At 32.3% G+C, this 16821-nt stretch overlaps 1 protein-coding gene across 1 annotated transcript; it reads left to right on the forward strand.

Annotated features, from left to right (window-relative positions):
- Nucleotides 1-5747: 5747 nt before the first annotated feature.
- On the forward strand, nucleotides 5748-16379 carry LOC123702758 (lysyl oxidase homolog 2B-like). The gene is made up of 9 exons (XM_045650541.1): nucleotides 5748-6092; nucleotides 6425-6565; nucleotides 7287-7537; nucleotides 7943-8174; nucleotides 9738-9889; nucleotides 11369-11505; nucleotides 13355-13512; nucleotides 14367-14461; nucleotides 16157-16379. Exons 1-9 carry the CDS (start codon nucleotides 5924-5926, stop codon nucleotides 16277-16279), a joined length of 1458 nt encoding a protein of 485 aa, XP_045506497.1. The 5' UTR covers nucleotides 5748-5923; the 3' UTR covers nucleotides 16280-16379.
- Nucleotides 16380-16821: the final 442 nt, after the last annotated feature.

Below are 16821 nucleotides of genomic sequence, written 5' to 3' on the forward strand. Positions count from 1 at the left end.
TCGCTAAACAGGTAACATGACCCATTACTTACATGCGTAGAACATTCATCAGAGGAATTTAATTTAGGCGTTAGCTGTTGCCTTAACGATGTATACAGGATGATTTATGAATGATACGAATTTCCTTATAAATGTGAATGTTGTTTTTCGACGTTTAGAAAACTGAAAAGATAAGTAAATAAAGTAGGGAAAGAGGAAACGCGTGTCATGCCTTTTTATAACAACTTTGTAAAGGTGATTATGGTACAAGTTTTACCGTGATATAAATAAAACTGGCCAAGTGCGAGTCGGACTTGCGCACAAAGGGTTCCGTAGTATGTTTCCCTTGATACATTTTTTTTTTAATTTTTAGTATTTGTTATTTTAGTGGCAACGGAAATACATTATTTGTGAAAATTTCAGCTTTCTAGCTATCAGGGTTTATGAACAGACAACGAAGTGTCATTAAGGAACCTTAAAAACGACTCTACTAAATTCGCAGACGGAAAATTAGTTACTATATAAAGTAAACACATTATTGTGAGTTAAAAGGATATAAGAAAAACATGTAAGCAATAACTACCTACTACTAGTTTTTGCTCAAAGTTGTGTTTATGTAAAAACATGGAGGTAAATTGTAACTAAATAACGTATACTTACTCATTTTATAATTACCTATTATAAACCCACCTAAAATCAATCAATAACTATAATAAAACGATACTCCACGCGGACAGAGACACGGGCAAGAGTCTAGAGTAGAGTATTAAAATAATTAAAATCTTATCAATTTTACAACACCCTGTATCTCGCAATGATATTGTTAGGTCGTAAAGTAATTAAGCTCTAACCCGGCTTGAAAAATGCCCTTACAAGAGTAACAATTAAAAATTATGTACAAGTTAAGAGCCTATTTAAAATTAAATGAAGGGTAGCCAGTTTATGAAATAAACGTCCGAAATAATAGTTCCCACGTCTCTAATATTGTAATAATGCTTTAAACTCACAGACATAACTATTATGTAGGTATATTATTATAAATTATGTAGGTATATTATTATAATCTTATATATAAAAATGAATCGCAAAATGTGTTGGTAAGCGCATAACTCGAGAACGGCTGAACCGATTTCGATTATTCTTTTTTTATTATATTCCTTGAAGTACTAGGATGGTTCTTATGTAGATAAAACGTAAACACGTACCACGGGCGAAGCCGGGGCGGACGGCTAGTAACTTAAATAAATTAACTCGGTATCCAAACAAATTATGCGAAAAACGTTGTTTCACTTTTGTACCCATTCATATGGAGACAAAGTCAACAAATAAAATTAATGATAATAATTAAATGGTCTAGCCATTATTATAAATGGCCTAACTACCACGAAATTTGGTTTATTTATAATAATATCAAATTGAAGAAATGTGTGCTAATGAAACTGAAAATGCAAGAAAATCCAATATACATAAGTATAAATACGTCGTTCCTATTTAAACTAACAGGCATTTACGCACTTCATTGGAATTTATTTTATTTTTATTTTTATTTTTATTTAAAATAAAATAAATAATAAAACACTTCATTGGAATAAAGAAATATAGGATATTTTAGCTAAAATTTGGAACTCTACCAAATACATTTAATCATTGAAACTATAGGAACTTAGTGAATTATAATTTAACAAGGATTTGAATATTCAAGAGACATAAAATTTTAGGCGCTTTATTCAAATTGTTTCTTTACATAATGGACTATAAAAGTGAATCCGTTTTATGACGGGAATTAGAATAACTTTTATAAATTATATTCTTTTTAAAAAAAAAAAAACATTCTTAGCATAGTTTTGATATATTTTAGTGGGAGATAATCAGACAAAAAATATATTACAAGGGTAATCAATATTATGTTTTAAATATTATGTTCATTGCACGGGAGTCTCAAAACAAGTAAAGAATACGCATTTTTTTTTAGGATAAATTCGTTCACACAAACTCTTCAGCTTTTATTTCGTTTAAACCATAATATAATGATAACAAAATATTATGCTATTTAAAAACAAGTCAAGATACAGTAATATTTCCCACAAACATTTAGTGCTAATCGAGCAGTCTAGACACTCACGAAGTACTAAAACATACCTTAATAGTGCTATTATAGAAATCGTAATACCACAATACACACATACAACCAGTAGGGAAACTTCATACAATACAATACGTTCGAAATGGCTCACGCACACAAGCAAGCATGTTTACGAGAATCGTGTGTATTCTTCTACTGTCAATTGTGATAATACACGATTCTTATAAACACGCTTGTGTGCGTGAGCCATTTCGAACGTGTTGTATGAACTTTCCCTACTGGTTGTATCAGTATATTGTGGTAATACCAACATACATTAGAAGCTATTACATTCGTAGGGAAAAATTACGAATTTCACTTGAACATTAAGTTTTATGATACGCGTTTTCATAAGGGTTTCAGTTACATTTTAAGTGGGAAAAGGTTTGATAATGGCGAACCTTTTAAACATTACTTTCTACGTATTTGAGGTATGTGTTGTAGGTACATATTTATATATCCTACTAATATTATAAACGCGAAAATTTGTAAATATGGATGGATGGATGTTTGTTACACTTTCACTGAACCGATTACGACTAAATTTGGAAATTGGAAAACATAATCTTAAACGATAACTTGTTATGTCTGTCACATCTGTCTGTCAGTCTGTACACATAGAGTTTTAAGAATTCATCTATTTGAAAAAAAAAATGGAATTAAGTATTTTTTACGAAGTCAGCGTATTCAAAACTATAACCGTATATTTTGAGCTTAGTATACCAACAGTGGGACACCCTGTATATGGATTTTCCCCACTTAAAAAAACAGATAATATATATGGATATTGGAAGCCTAAAGTAGAGAATATTATGAGGAATAGTTGGTAGAGCAACATTTATTCACATTCATATCAATTCTTTGACAAATAGGATGTTAAAAAAAACGAAGAATAGCTTATAACCCTAAACAGTAATAAAAGAAAATAACACTAAGACAATTTGTGGCTTGTAATAAAAAAGGTCCGTAACTCTGAGGGTGAAGCAAAAAAAACAATGAGCGGTGTGAAACAAAGAGTTTTAGTGCAAATTATTGCGGGTAGGCGTAATTTAGGATGTTAGGGCTGGCACAAATTAAAAATTAGTGAGACCATTCCTTCGTTTGAAAGCATTTTTATAAAATAGCTAAAAATTTAAAACAATTTATTTAATAAATTTTTGCCTCGTCGCCTGGAAAAGATCATTTTGTTAATAAACTAGCTTACCGCCCGCGGCTTCATCCGCTTTGTCTAAAACCTAATAAATTATATACTAAAACCTTCCTCTTGCATCACTCTATCTAATAAAAAAAACCGCGTCAAAATCCGTTACGTAGTTTTAAAGATTTAAGCATACAAAGGGACATAGGGAAATAGAGGCAGAGAAAGCGACTTTGTTTTATACTATGTAGTGATGTAGTGATTGTTTCAATAAATTTAGTTTGTGTTTTAAGTTAAGTTCTTTTATTGCCATAACATGTGAAGGATAATTAAAAATACCCAAAATATATTAAATATCTCGAAGTGTGTTTGAAGTTCAATCAAAATAAAAAAATTTGGAAACCCTGGCTCTTCTACTATAAAACGACATTTTGTGAGAATGTATGAGGTTTAGGGATAGTGCTTTAATTTAAAGGATTTGGGTTCGTTTTTTTTTTTCAATAATTAGCGTTTGTGAAAAATTAAGGCGTATTTTTACGAATGATGAATTTGTAAAAGAACATTCTTTGTTTTTAATTTTTCAATATTAGTCGCTGATTATGCACTTACATTTTTAAACAAATGATAGATATTATATTAGAGATCATGAACGCATTTAGTAAATAATACAAGGAAACACAAGAGTGTGAACACAGACGTAATACCTACACACGTAAATCTATTCATTTTATCATCATTTCCTACTATAATATTATAAATGCGAAAGTTTGTGAGGATGTGTCTGTGTTTGTTACTCTTTCACGCAAATTCTACTGAGCTGATTAGAATGAAATTTAGCACACATATAGAGGGTAACTTGGATTAACACATAGGATAGGTTTTATCCCGGAAATCCCAGGGAAAGGGAACTATGCGACTTTTCTTTGAACACGCGGGCAAAGCCGCGGGCGGAAAGCTAGTGTTATATAATAGGACTTTATCAATGCTTCATTTATAATTTCTCATTCATAAATTCAAATAGTTTATAAATGACATTTTTTTTAAATCTATACTAATATTATAAAGCTGAAGAGTTTGTTTGTTTGAACGCACTCATCTCGGGAAGTACTGGTCCGATTTGAAAAATTATTTCGGTGTTAGATAGCCCATTTATCGAGGAAGGCTATAGGCTATATTTCATCACGCTACGGGCAACAGGAGTGGAGCCGCGGGGGTGAAACCGCGCCGAGCAGCTAGAAATAAAATAAAAATTACGAGGCGGGATTCGAACCCGCTTCGTTTTCCAAAGTGGAAAGGCGATTTTTTCTATTCTTTAAAAACTTGTTCATATCCATACTAATATTATAAATGCGAAAGTAGCTGTGTCTGTCTGTTACTCAATCACGCCTAAACTACTGAACCAATTTTCATGAAATTTGGTATGGAGATATTTTGATAACCGAGAAAGGACATAGGCTACTTTATATCACGGGAAAATGACGCAATCCCGGAAATCCCACGGGAACGGGAACTATACGTGTTTTTCTTTGACTGCGCGAGCGAAGCAGCGGGCGGAAACCTAGTTTTATATATTGTTATTTATTTTAAATTGGAATAAAAATAAAATCTAAATAAATCAACGCAAACATTGTATTGACATAACAATTCAATTGGCTGGTGTTGAATGTTATTTGGGTCAAATAGTTTTGTTCGCTCATTTTAATTGAAATAATAGAACGATGTGATCATATCTTTTTTATTCTAACATCGTGTGGCTAATATTGAATGTTTTACCAACTTTAAAAAATGATGAAGGGGTACCTTACCTTCATTCTTAGAAATTCTAAAATGTTTGGAATTGATAGAGAAATCTTCCATATACCTAACTAGCTTTCCACCCGCAGCTTCGCCCGCGCAGTCAAAGAAAAACCCGCATAGTTCCCGTTCCCGTGGGATTTCCGGGATAACACCTATCCTATTTCCCGGGGTAAAAAGTACCCTATGTCCTTTCTCGGGTATCAAAATATTTCTATACCAAATTTCATGCAAATTGGTTCAATAGTTAAGGCGTGATTGAGTAACAGACAGACAGGCAGAGTTACTTTCGCATTTATAATATTAGGATGGATTGGAGTGAATCAAACTTCTGTTTCTTATAAATACACAATCAAAACATATAATTTAGTCTAATATATTAAAGTACGTAATTATTGGTCTCGTCTATTAGGAACATACCTACTTAAAATGTTATTTTCTTTATTCCTATAACGTCTCATATATAAAGGACATAGGTACCTACTTAAATTATTGTCTATCTTTATTCCCATAACGTCGCATAATATATAAAAATATATAGTACAAGACAATCATCACGTACATCAAATAAATCTACAATATTGTACTTGAATTCAGTTACATCATTGAATTGAACAAACCCATATTCCTGACCGTGAACTACAAATACAGCGTCCACAATAATTAAGAGCTTATTCTATGTCCACTCCGCAGTTCTATGAAAGATTTCAGTGATGTTACATGCTACAGAATCAGAATAAATTTAAATACAAATAAAAATAAATTGGTTTGAACCAGTTTTCGTAAAATAGATGGGTTGTTAGCGTCAGGTGTTCTTCAGGGAAGCGTATTGTGCCCATAAATATATTTTATATATGAGAAATGAGAATGAATAGTGTTCAGTAATTAATATGATGATGATGCAGAAATCGTGTATTGTTTTATTATTTGTGAGTGTACTATGTAGAGATTTAAGTGAGAATGAACGAAACATGAGAGCTGCGTTTATTCAGAAACTGTTAAATAAACAAAAATATTTGGAGAATAAAATTAAACTTTTGGGTGGAACGGAGTTTGAAGGTAAGGCAAATATCGTAGTTTACCAAAAAATAGCAATAGTGATATTTTGACACATTAAGGCTCTGTAATTTTACTGGTCAGGATTACTCGTGTTTATGTATCAATACTAGATTAATTTTATATAGGTACAGTACAAAAATTATAATTCGTTAAATTCCTATTATTTTTATTGAACAATAATCGACCCTTAATGTATCCAAAAATTAAAACAAATAGATACTTTACCACCATAGTTTACCACAGTAAGTTTATCCGCATGTTATTCTCGACCGTGCCGGAACTCATAATCATTTAATTAATTACCTACCTATATTTTCAATTATTTATCACAGGCAATGTGTACATTTACCATGCTGGTAGATGGGGGGCAGTATGCGATGATTCCTGGGACAATGCAGCGGCTGAAGTCATCTGCCGTTCATTGAATAGAACCGGTATAGCCACCCATGGTGGGCAATTCGGAGAAGCTATGGGTAATATGCAATTTATTATAGAAGCTATTTATTTGAATACTTATGACATAACTAGTGGGCCGCCAAGGCTTCGCCCGTGGTACATATTTCGCAATATAAGGTAGCCTATGTCCTTTCTCGGGTATCAAAATATCTCCATACCAAATTTCATGCAAATTGGTTCAGTAGTTTAGGCCTGATTGAGTAACAGACAGACAGACAGACAGAGTTACTTTCGCATTTATAATATTAGTATGGATATAGTCAAGGCTATACAGTAGGTCAAGGTACAAATCGGCATGAATGGAGCATCATTGATATCAATTTTTAAATGAATATGTATTGAAATATTTGTACAGATCGTCCATTAACTATGTCAATTATTGACTTCTACTATTTTGTTTCCTCAATGGATGTTGGAACTTGGAAGTAATCATCACAATGTCTAAAAAAATACGTGTGGCACTCGGGGACTGCCGCGGTTAAGCTATTGCATAGCATGCCTTCAAGCCACACCTCCGTGCCTGTCGGAGTGGGGAGCGTTAGGTTTTTCGGTACGCAATTTCTGGATTCGGTCCTCGCGCTCAAGGCCCGCGATAGAAGCTATGCAATAGCTTAATTATATGTAATTATTGACTTTAATAATGTAGGTTAAACTTTATATTAGTTATGTAACATAGGCAATATATGACATTGAGAATTTTTATTAAAAGGAGTATTAAGCGTATGACTTTTATCCTAGAAAAATATTGGATGGATGATGTCGTATGTGAAGGCAATGAAATATCTTTGAACCAATGTATATTCTCCGGCTGGGGATCATCAGATTGTGAGAAGAGTGAAGCAGCAGGTGTAATATGTAAAGAGAAAGAGATAAAAGATATAACAAAATATGGTAAAATTAAACCAAGACATATACATGAAGTAATGGATGTGAGGGGCGCGAGTTTGAGACTCGTTGGTGGAAGAAATAGTTACGAAGGGAGAGTAGAGGTAAGCCAGATTTGAGATTAAAATGTGGTGTCATGATTAACTTAAGTATGGTATTTAGAACCGTTAAAAGATATTACAGAATTGAAAAAAATCGAATACTGTATAATATTAATTATTACTTAACTAATATTTGAATTTGAATTTTTATTACGTAGGTAGGTAGGTATTAAAATAAAGACGAAATGTGTGTTATTATGATAAGTGACCCAAACTAAATTTAGCTGCTCTATTTATTACATTACACATCACAAGAAGAAGTCATCGCGATAAAGAAGAACCAGAAGTATTCCACTACATTCCTGTCCATCTAAATTTAATTATATACCAAGTCTTTCATGTCCTGTCCATAATAAAACGGCTTTTATATCAAATTTACTATAAGACCTCATCTACAACTAATTTCAGATATACTACAACAATACTTGGGGCAGCATTTGCCCTGATGGTTGGACATTATACGAAACAGCAGCCGTTTGCCACCACTTGGCCCTCGGTTTCGCTGACCAAGCGCTCCAGACTGATTTCTTTGGCAGTTCCCAAATCATACTGAGTGGTGTTGAGTGTGAAGGAAATGAAACAAATCTATTTTCTTGTAAACATAGAGAATTTGGTGATGTGTTCTGTCCTGGTGAAAGAGGTTAGTCAATTTTATTGGTATATTTTTGATATTTTTAAAATATTTCTGTAGACACGAAATCAGCACTTATTAACAACACAAATAAGTATCAGCAATTATGTACCTACTTAGTTACTAGAACTATGATGATTTATATTTTCTTTATAAATTCTTTAAAAACAATTAAAGTAAATATTTCATAGTCGTTATTAAAAAAAGGCGGGTTGCACTCCGGGAGTGCCGGCAGAAGTGAAAACTTGATTATTAACGTTCAGCATGTTTGATATTTTGGAATGGTATCCGTCTTACGCATGGAATATAAGGGCTAAAAAAAACATCCGTCTTACGCTTTTTCGATCAGGCCACGTGTCCTGACGCGAGTTTAAGATTTTATACCCAACGCCGCTAAAGAAGTTTTCACTTCAAAAACTCGTGTTTATTTCATTCATTTACTTTAATCCATTTAGAAATATCCCACTCTATTCATTATCGACATTTCGCAAGAAAATACATTTTCTATTAATGTAATTCGCAAATTTCGACTCATTTTCCGCCGAATAAATCTAATAAGGCAAATCTCTTCGAATATTTCTTGCCCCACTAAGTTCCACAAAGAAAAATATAATCGCATTCTGCTAAATGATATGTTCCTTAAATCTTTTGGGATTCACAAAAGATATATTTAATACCTTTTATAACAAAAAGGATTAACGCCACGACCCAAATAAAGCTGGACTTTGTATTTACGTGTCAAAATTATTAAACGGATCGTGAAAGCCTCATGTTATTATTGTGATCAATATTTAAATGTTAGCTGGAAAAAGTAAATGCAATTCTTTGAGTAAATAAAGTTCATAGTGATGAATATACCTAAATTATTTTTAAATTTTAAACGTGTATATTGTACTAGCTGCTCCGCGCGATTTCACCCCCGTGGCTCCGCTCCTGTTGGTCGTAGCGTGATGATATTATAGGTATAACCTTTCTCGATAAATGAGCTATCTAACACCGAAAGAATTTTTCAAATCGGTCCAATAGTTCCCGAGATTAGCGCGTTCAAACAAAAAAACAAACTCTTCAGCTTTATAATATTAGTATAGATAATAAGAGATGAATTTCTTTGCGTTACAATATTTTTCTAAATAATACATTAGTTGTACTATGTCTATAGTCAGTATATTTTAATAATTGGATACTTACTATAAAGCTCGTTTTCAGTTATTGCATGAAAACATTTTCTCATTAAATCCTAAACAACAAAAATGTGATATAGAGATACTTTTAAGTTTCAATAGGTATCACATACAGTTGCACTTTTAAACGAATTATTATGTAGAGCTAAACACTTATTCATATAAAAAATTGGTTGTCTGTAAAGTCGGTTTACTGACGATAGTTGAACGTGACAACGTCCGATTGTGCTTCTTTGTCGTTCGTTCCGCGTCCCGCTCGCACTTCAAGCCTTACATGGAACGCCTCAGAGCGAGGTAACGCCGCATGAGTCATGTTTTTTCGTGCGTGCAGGTGGCTCTATCGAATTATAAGACGTTGTCACGTCAAAAATTTATGATATCGGATTCACAGGCCACGTCGCAGCCGTGGTATGTACGCACTACCTGGCGGACCTTCTCTTGGACACAAGTGCTATAGAGCGAACTGCACATTTACAAGACGCACCTATGTTCCAACTGCAGTGTGCTATGGAAGAAAACTGCTTGAGCAAGTCTGCTTATGAGGTAAAAAAAATATTTAATGTATTAGGTACTGTATAAGTTCTTAAACAGAGAGTATTATAATACGCTTTTATTAACGTTGCCTGAATGTTTATATACTTGTATCTTTGTAACTGACTCCTTCATAATCAGTTTTTATCTTCTTTATTAAAGGGATCGATTTAATTCAACAGTTGTACATCAAGGATCGTTGGCAATACAGTAATCCCATGATTTTTAAAAACTATTTATCATTTTTTATATAACTAGCTCACCGCCCGCGGCTTCGGCCGCTTTGTTTAAAACCTAATAAATTATATGCTAAAACCTTCCTCTTGAATCACTCTATCTATTAAAAAAAACCGCGACAAAATCCGTTGCGTAGTTTTAAAGATTTAAGCATACAAAGAGACATAGGGACATAGGGACAAAGAAAGCGACTTTGTTTTATACTATGTAGTGATGATGCAATAGTGACTATGAAAATTAAATTTTCACAATAATAATTAATTATTCCTGAGTATGCTGACTCCTCTCTAGTAATTGTCACAAATGTAAGACCAGTGTTACTACCACAAATAACATATTACCACTTCCAATCCAATTTCGGAATGGATTCACGTAAATAATAATCAATCATCCGAGCTTATCTCTGGACAAGGCTATTTATTTTATTTGCTATCTGTACAACATGACAGCTAAATTTATTCACAGCAATATATGTTATATCTACGTCGGAATAAGCATTAGTTTGGTTTATTTGTTTAAAAATACGTGGTTCGTTAGTAGTAGACTTTACAATTCAATCAGTATCATTGTTTGTGGAAATTGTGGTGTATCAAAATTATGTATTGTTTGCTTTATGGAAACGTATAAGTCTTATATTTTAGACTCGAAATGAATTAATCTTATGGGTACAAATCGTGAAACATTGTGTTAAATTAATGTTTATATGTAATTATGTATGTTATGTTTATATTTACATAGTGTTTATTGCCTCGTTTCCATAACACATGAATCTTTCATCTTTGTATAATTGGTTAACTAGAGAGAACTAAATATTATGAAACAGCAAAATATTATTTTATTTACTTATACCTACTGCTAATTACAACATTATATTTATATCGTTAAATAACTAAACACTTGACTATTTATGACGTTTTATATTTCATGACGTTGTAATTTTGATTAACAACTCGTAACTCGACTATAATATTATCATAGACTAAATAGAGCTAATCATTCAAAAAACCATTTATTATTTATTATTAGATAAAAATTTAGAGCAAATTGAGCGGAATACTCCTCTCGTTCTTTAAGAGATTAATTCATACTTTAGGAGTATTTGTAACATTCTAATTACAGTACATTTTGTTTTAATTTCAACCTGGCTCTACATTCATTTTCTTTTTTGGAATTTGTAACATCACATGAGTCTATTTATACTGCATCTTCTTGCCTATTTCCGCTTGCCGTTTCTCATTTATTTTCTTATTTTAGGTACAAAAGAATAATCCGAATTGGCAATTTGAAACCCGAAGATTACTGCGCTTTACCGCGGCATCTTTGAACGTTGGGAACGCTGAATTCAGACCATATTTGCCGAAACATTTGTGGCAATGGCATTTGTGTCATATGTAAGTATATCATAAAATAGATTTGGTAATGGTTTGGTACATTACTTATACAAATTATAACGATTTATGTGAAAAGTAAAATTGTAGAGTCATAAAGTTCTCATACGCACCTACTAAAAACTATCGTGATCTAGTAACACACCAATATTGAAATCTGGTATTTTTTATAATATTTCATTGCATTCAGATAAAAAACTCATAAAATATGTATTATTGGAAATTAGATTACCTCTAATTGAATGATATTAAATGAAAAGGTCTGCAATGTTTGTATATAATAAGTCTACAACGTAACTAATAATAATCAATGAAATGAAATATACTACTATAACCTTTACTCGATAAATGGGCTATCTAACAGCGAACAAATTTTTAAAATCGGACCAGTAGTTCCCGGGATTAGCGCGTTCAAACAAACAAACTGTTCAGCTTTATAATATTAGTATAAATAGGTTGATATATAGGTATTTTTCAACTCCGACTTCCAATATTAAAAATTTGAGTTAATATTAAAAGTAAATATTCTAACATATTCTAATTAATCAAAGAAGTCCACGTTCAATTTCCTTTCTAAATTCATATTTCAATCGAGATATCCCACAAGCCATTGTTAGGATTTGCATATGTCCGTATAAAAGAGTTTTTCTTACTTATAACATGCGTTGGACTTAGCAATCTATTCATGTTGGTAAGATGAGGGTTAGGAATAACATTTCTTTTGTAAAAATGTTTATTGCACCGTAAAATATGCTTCACTGAATATTTTATATTTTATTTCACTAGTTTTCCGCCGTGGATTCGCCCGCGTCTTCAAGAAGACGCTCGTTCAAAGGATATGTTCCCGTTACTGTGGGATTTCCGGGATAAATTAACCTATGTCTTATTCTGGGCGTTCAGATACCTACATACCAAATTGCATTGTAATCGATTCAGTAATATTTACGTGAAAGAATAACTAACATCCATCCATCCTCACAAACTTTCGCGTTTATAATATTAACTAGCTTTCCGCCCGCGGCTTCGCCTGCGTAGTCAATGGAAACCCGCATAGTTCCCGTTCCTGTGGGATTTTCGGAATAAAACCTTCCTATGTGTTATTCTATGTTACCCTCTATGCGTATGCCATTTCATGAAAATCAGTTCAGCAGTTTTTGCGTGAAGCAGTAACAAACAAACAAAGATACAAACTCGCATTTATAGTATTAGCAGGATTACGGTTTTATACAAAGTTGTTTATATTTGATTTCGAATTAAAGATAAAACCAATAAATTGACAGTCGAAGTTGTGAAGCTAAACTGTCGTACATTCATAACTATGGCGATTAATTTTGTTTTTATCGAGCTACGCCTTGGCTACGCCAGAAATCTTTTACAGATTATGTCTAGTCTTTAAACACAATTTGTTATCTGTGGCCAAAAGTTTCAAAAGAAAAAGGGACAAAACATATCTTAAGGCACAAACATAACTACGAAAATATACTAAAACATAATATATATATATGATTACGTTGAATGAGCGGTTAATATTTGTCCATTTATGTTTTCCTCAATAAAGTGTATTTATTCGTAAGGAGTGAAAACATTTTTGATATTCCACCCCTACTGACAAACTCTTCAGCTTTATAAAATTAGTATAAACTAGCTGTGCCCCGCGGTTTTACCCGCGTTTCTCCGTTCTTATTGGTTTTAGCGTGATGATGTAATAAAGCCTTAGAGCTTTCCTCGATAAATGGGCTATCTGATACAGAAATAATTTTTCCAATCAGACCCGTAGTTCCTGAGATTAGCGCGTTCAACCAAACAAACTCTTCAGCTTTATAAAATTAGTATAAATTACAAAAAATTCCAGGCATTATCACAGTATGGAGGTCTTCGCAACGTTCGACGTTCTAGACGTTTCTGGAAGAAGAATAGCCGAGGGTCATAAAGCTTCCTTCTGTTTGGAGGACAATACTTGCTTGCCTGGTGTGGAGAAGAAATACTCTTGTTTGAATTATGGCGACCAAGGTAAGTTTATACAATGGTAAGGTCCTTTTTAGGGTTCCGCACCAAAAGGGTAAAACGGGTCAATATAACTGAGTTTAGCTCTCTAGATTTTTGTTAATATTTTCCATACGGTGACAAATCCCTATAGGTAACTTTAATATTCTACACTATTCTAGAAAATACGAGTATAAATGTACCTACGCATTTTTAGCTTCTATTACAAACTAGCTGTGCTCCGCGGTTTCACCTGCATTGTATATCATTTTTTATATTTAAAAAATTACCTAAATAGAAACTTTCCTTGCTAATTTGTTGAGTTGAACTTCTTAAAACCCAATGTTGTTGTAAATATTCAATATTGTCATGAAATTTTCGAATGAAAACATCTGAAAAATGTATGCAATTTAACCAGATTAAATTAATAATTTATATTGTAATTAATTAAATCAAACCACTGATTTCATAAAATTACGATTTGCAGTTATGCCTACAAAGCACTTTAATACCCCTTTACTATTTTAAACAAATATACCAGCATAGTATAATAAATGATAAAGAGGCAATAATTACAATTTTTTAAATTGATTATTTCAATATAAAAATAATATTATAATGTCTACTTTGCTTATTTCGTGGTTGGTGTGAAATTTAAGTCAATTTGAAGATAAAATATATTTATGTATATTATGTACATGATTTTACATAACATTCTATACAATACGATCATAAACATATCGGTTTCGAAGACCTAATATGAATAGATAATTTTGCTTACATAAGCTAAACATATAAGTACTCAGTAGGCACAAAAATCAAAATTTCATTGGAACTTCGTGATCAATGTGTTATAATATTATATAAGTAATTATTTACAGGTGTGTCAGTCAACTGTTCAGATATTTATCAATATAACATCGATTGTCAATGGGTTGATGTGACTGATGTAGAACCAGGCGACTATACGTTTAAGGTAACATATTACATAATATTGTTTATTTGTACTTACATTCTTAATATTATCCTAAGAATTAATCGGCTCATACTAAAAGATGTAAAAACAGTTTGGCATCCAACTAATCCGTCGAGACATAATTGAAATCTTTTTTAAGCTTAAAAAGCTTTATTAGTCACTAGCTTTCCGGCCGCGGCTTCGCCCGCGTTTTCTAATAAAAACCGGCATAATTCCCGTTCCCGTTGGATTTCCGGGATAAAACCTATCAAGTTACCCTCTATAAACGTGCTAAATTTCATTGTAATCGGTTCAGTAGTATTTCCGTGAAAGAGTGACAAACATACATACAGATACATCCATTCTCATAAACTTTCGCATTTATAATATTAGTAGGATAGGATAGGATAGGATTTAACTGTATGGCAAAGAGAAGACAAACTAACAGACCAACAGGCTTTTTATATCTTTTATATATGTATATTATGAGTAAAGCGTCTCCTTTGAAAAGTTCACTCAACCAACCAATCAACCTTCAAACCTTTTAAAGTTTATCAGCAAATTCTAAAAGATAAACTCAAGTTGTGTAACTAAATCTATACTTAAGACATACTAATTAATGTTAATAATGTTACTAACTACTAAATAGTCTGAAACAAGATAGACTAAACAAGATTTGGTAACCAAATGCGAAGCACGTATTTGCAGAAACGTAGGATTTAAAAATATTCTTCTGTATAAAAGTGATCTCGTTTATTGATGCAATATTACGTAGGCAATTTGGCGCCATATTTGATAAATTTTTAAAACGAATCGAATAGACATTTAGTTTACACATTACAAATATCTAAAATTAATAATACAAATGTGGTTTTGTATACTTATAAATATATTATTTAAGTAAACTGCATTTAAATGATCAGAATTGGACAGATATACAGATATGAACAATCCGAAAGGCACTAGCTTTCAAATAAAAAAGAAGCATCAAGATCGATTCACCCAGTCGAAAGTGCTTCGTTTACAAAACCAATAAATACACATAGGCGAAATGAGAACCTTCTCCTATTTTGAAGTCGGTTATAAATAAAGTAAAAGCAAGAAAAATTGTCAAATCCAAAGAACATAAGTCGAATACAAAACTTGAGCAAAGATTTTTCAAGCAATAAATATGGTTTAACCGTTATATAAATTTTGTGCAAGATGCACGTGACATTTTGTTAAGATTTTCTCGAGTGTTCTACAATAGTGATACTTGAGATTTTAAGTGTATATTATTTCTTGGATATGGAAAACTAGATTTTGCTCGCGACTGTACACGGGTGCTTGACTTCGCGCTATATAATTTCGCGAACGAATTACTCGGTACCTGCTTTTTTATGCCGTTATAAAAAAAAGAATTCCATTCTACGACAATAAATAATTTAATTAATGTGGTATTAGAAACTAGGTCGCCTAGGCTTAAACATAAGAGCTATGAGAAAAGTTGAATACCAATCAGTAAAAATACTTACAAAAATCGTTTACAAGTTCAACTATCTGTCAGTGAAAGTCCCGTCAAAATCGGCCCAGCCGTTCCTGAGATTAGCCGGATCAAACAGACAGGCAGACAAATTATATCCATATTCATTTATTAAAAATCGATTATTACAATATTAAAAAACAGACACTCCAATTTTATTATTGGTATAGATAATGATAAAACTTATTTCACAGGTGGCAGTAAATCCTCACGCGCGTATTGCAGAACAAAGTTATCATAATAACGCCGCGTCCTGTGTACTCCGCCTTACCGATACTTACGCTGCGGTGTACAACTGTCAATTGGGACGACCTTAGGCTCGTTCGCATGGGGCGACTGGAAACTTTTATTTGTTTGCTTATTGTAGTATATTTCCTTGTGTTCGTGTTGAGGTTAAATATAGTTACTGAAACTTGAGGTGTGTTTTATTTTATTTAACCTACCAATTTAATTAGATGTAATGAAAATATAAATTGATGCAGCCCCCCTAGCTGTAGATACGTTTTATCTACAGCTTACGTGAATCTCATACATTCTTAGTCTATTCTATTGAACGCTACGCTAACAGAAAGCCACTTGGCTAGGGAGGCAGGAAACTATTTGATAATGCAGACATAAGAGTAGTTTGCCAGAATAAAGTGAATCAATGTTGCAAAAGCTCTATTTATATCTAGTAGACAAAGCTTGAACTTTTATTTTAGGAATAGCCAATTTTAAATTCTTAGTAGGTAATTAAGATATGTAGCTTTATTTTTGTTATAAATATAGTAAACAAACTTCATTCTAAAGTGTTTTTATTAAAAGATCCAATTGAGTGTAAAGGAAACTTACAGTTGTCCTTGTTATCTCTTAAAATCGA

This window comes from Colias croceus, chromosome 24 (genome assembly GCF_905220415.1).
Source record: "Colias croceus chromosome 24, ilColCroc2.1".
Taxonomy (NCBI): domain Eukaryota; kingdom Metazoa; phylum Arthropoda; class Insecta; order Lepidoptera; family Pieridae; genus Colias; species Colias croceus.

Coding starts and splice junctions, on each gene's coding strand:
- LOC123702758 (XM_045650541.1), top strand. CDS start 5,924: ATGATGATGATGCAGAAATCGTGTATTGTTTTATTATTTGTGAGTGTA. Junction 7,538..7,942: donor GTTACGAAGGGAGAGTAGAG/GTAAGCCAGATT, acceptor AACTAATTTCAG/ATATACTACAACAATACTTG. Junction 14,462..16,156: donor CAGGCGACTATACGTTTAAG/GTAACATATTAC, acceptor CTTATTTCACAG/GTGGCAGTAAATCCTCACGC.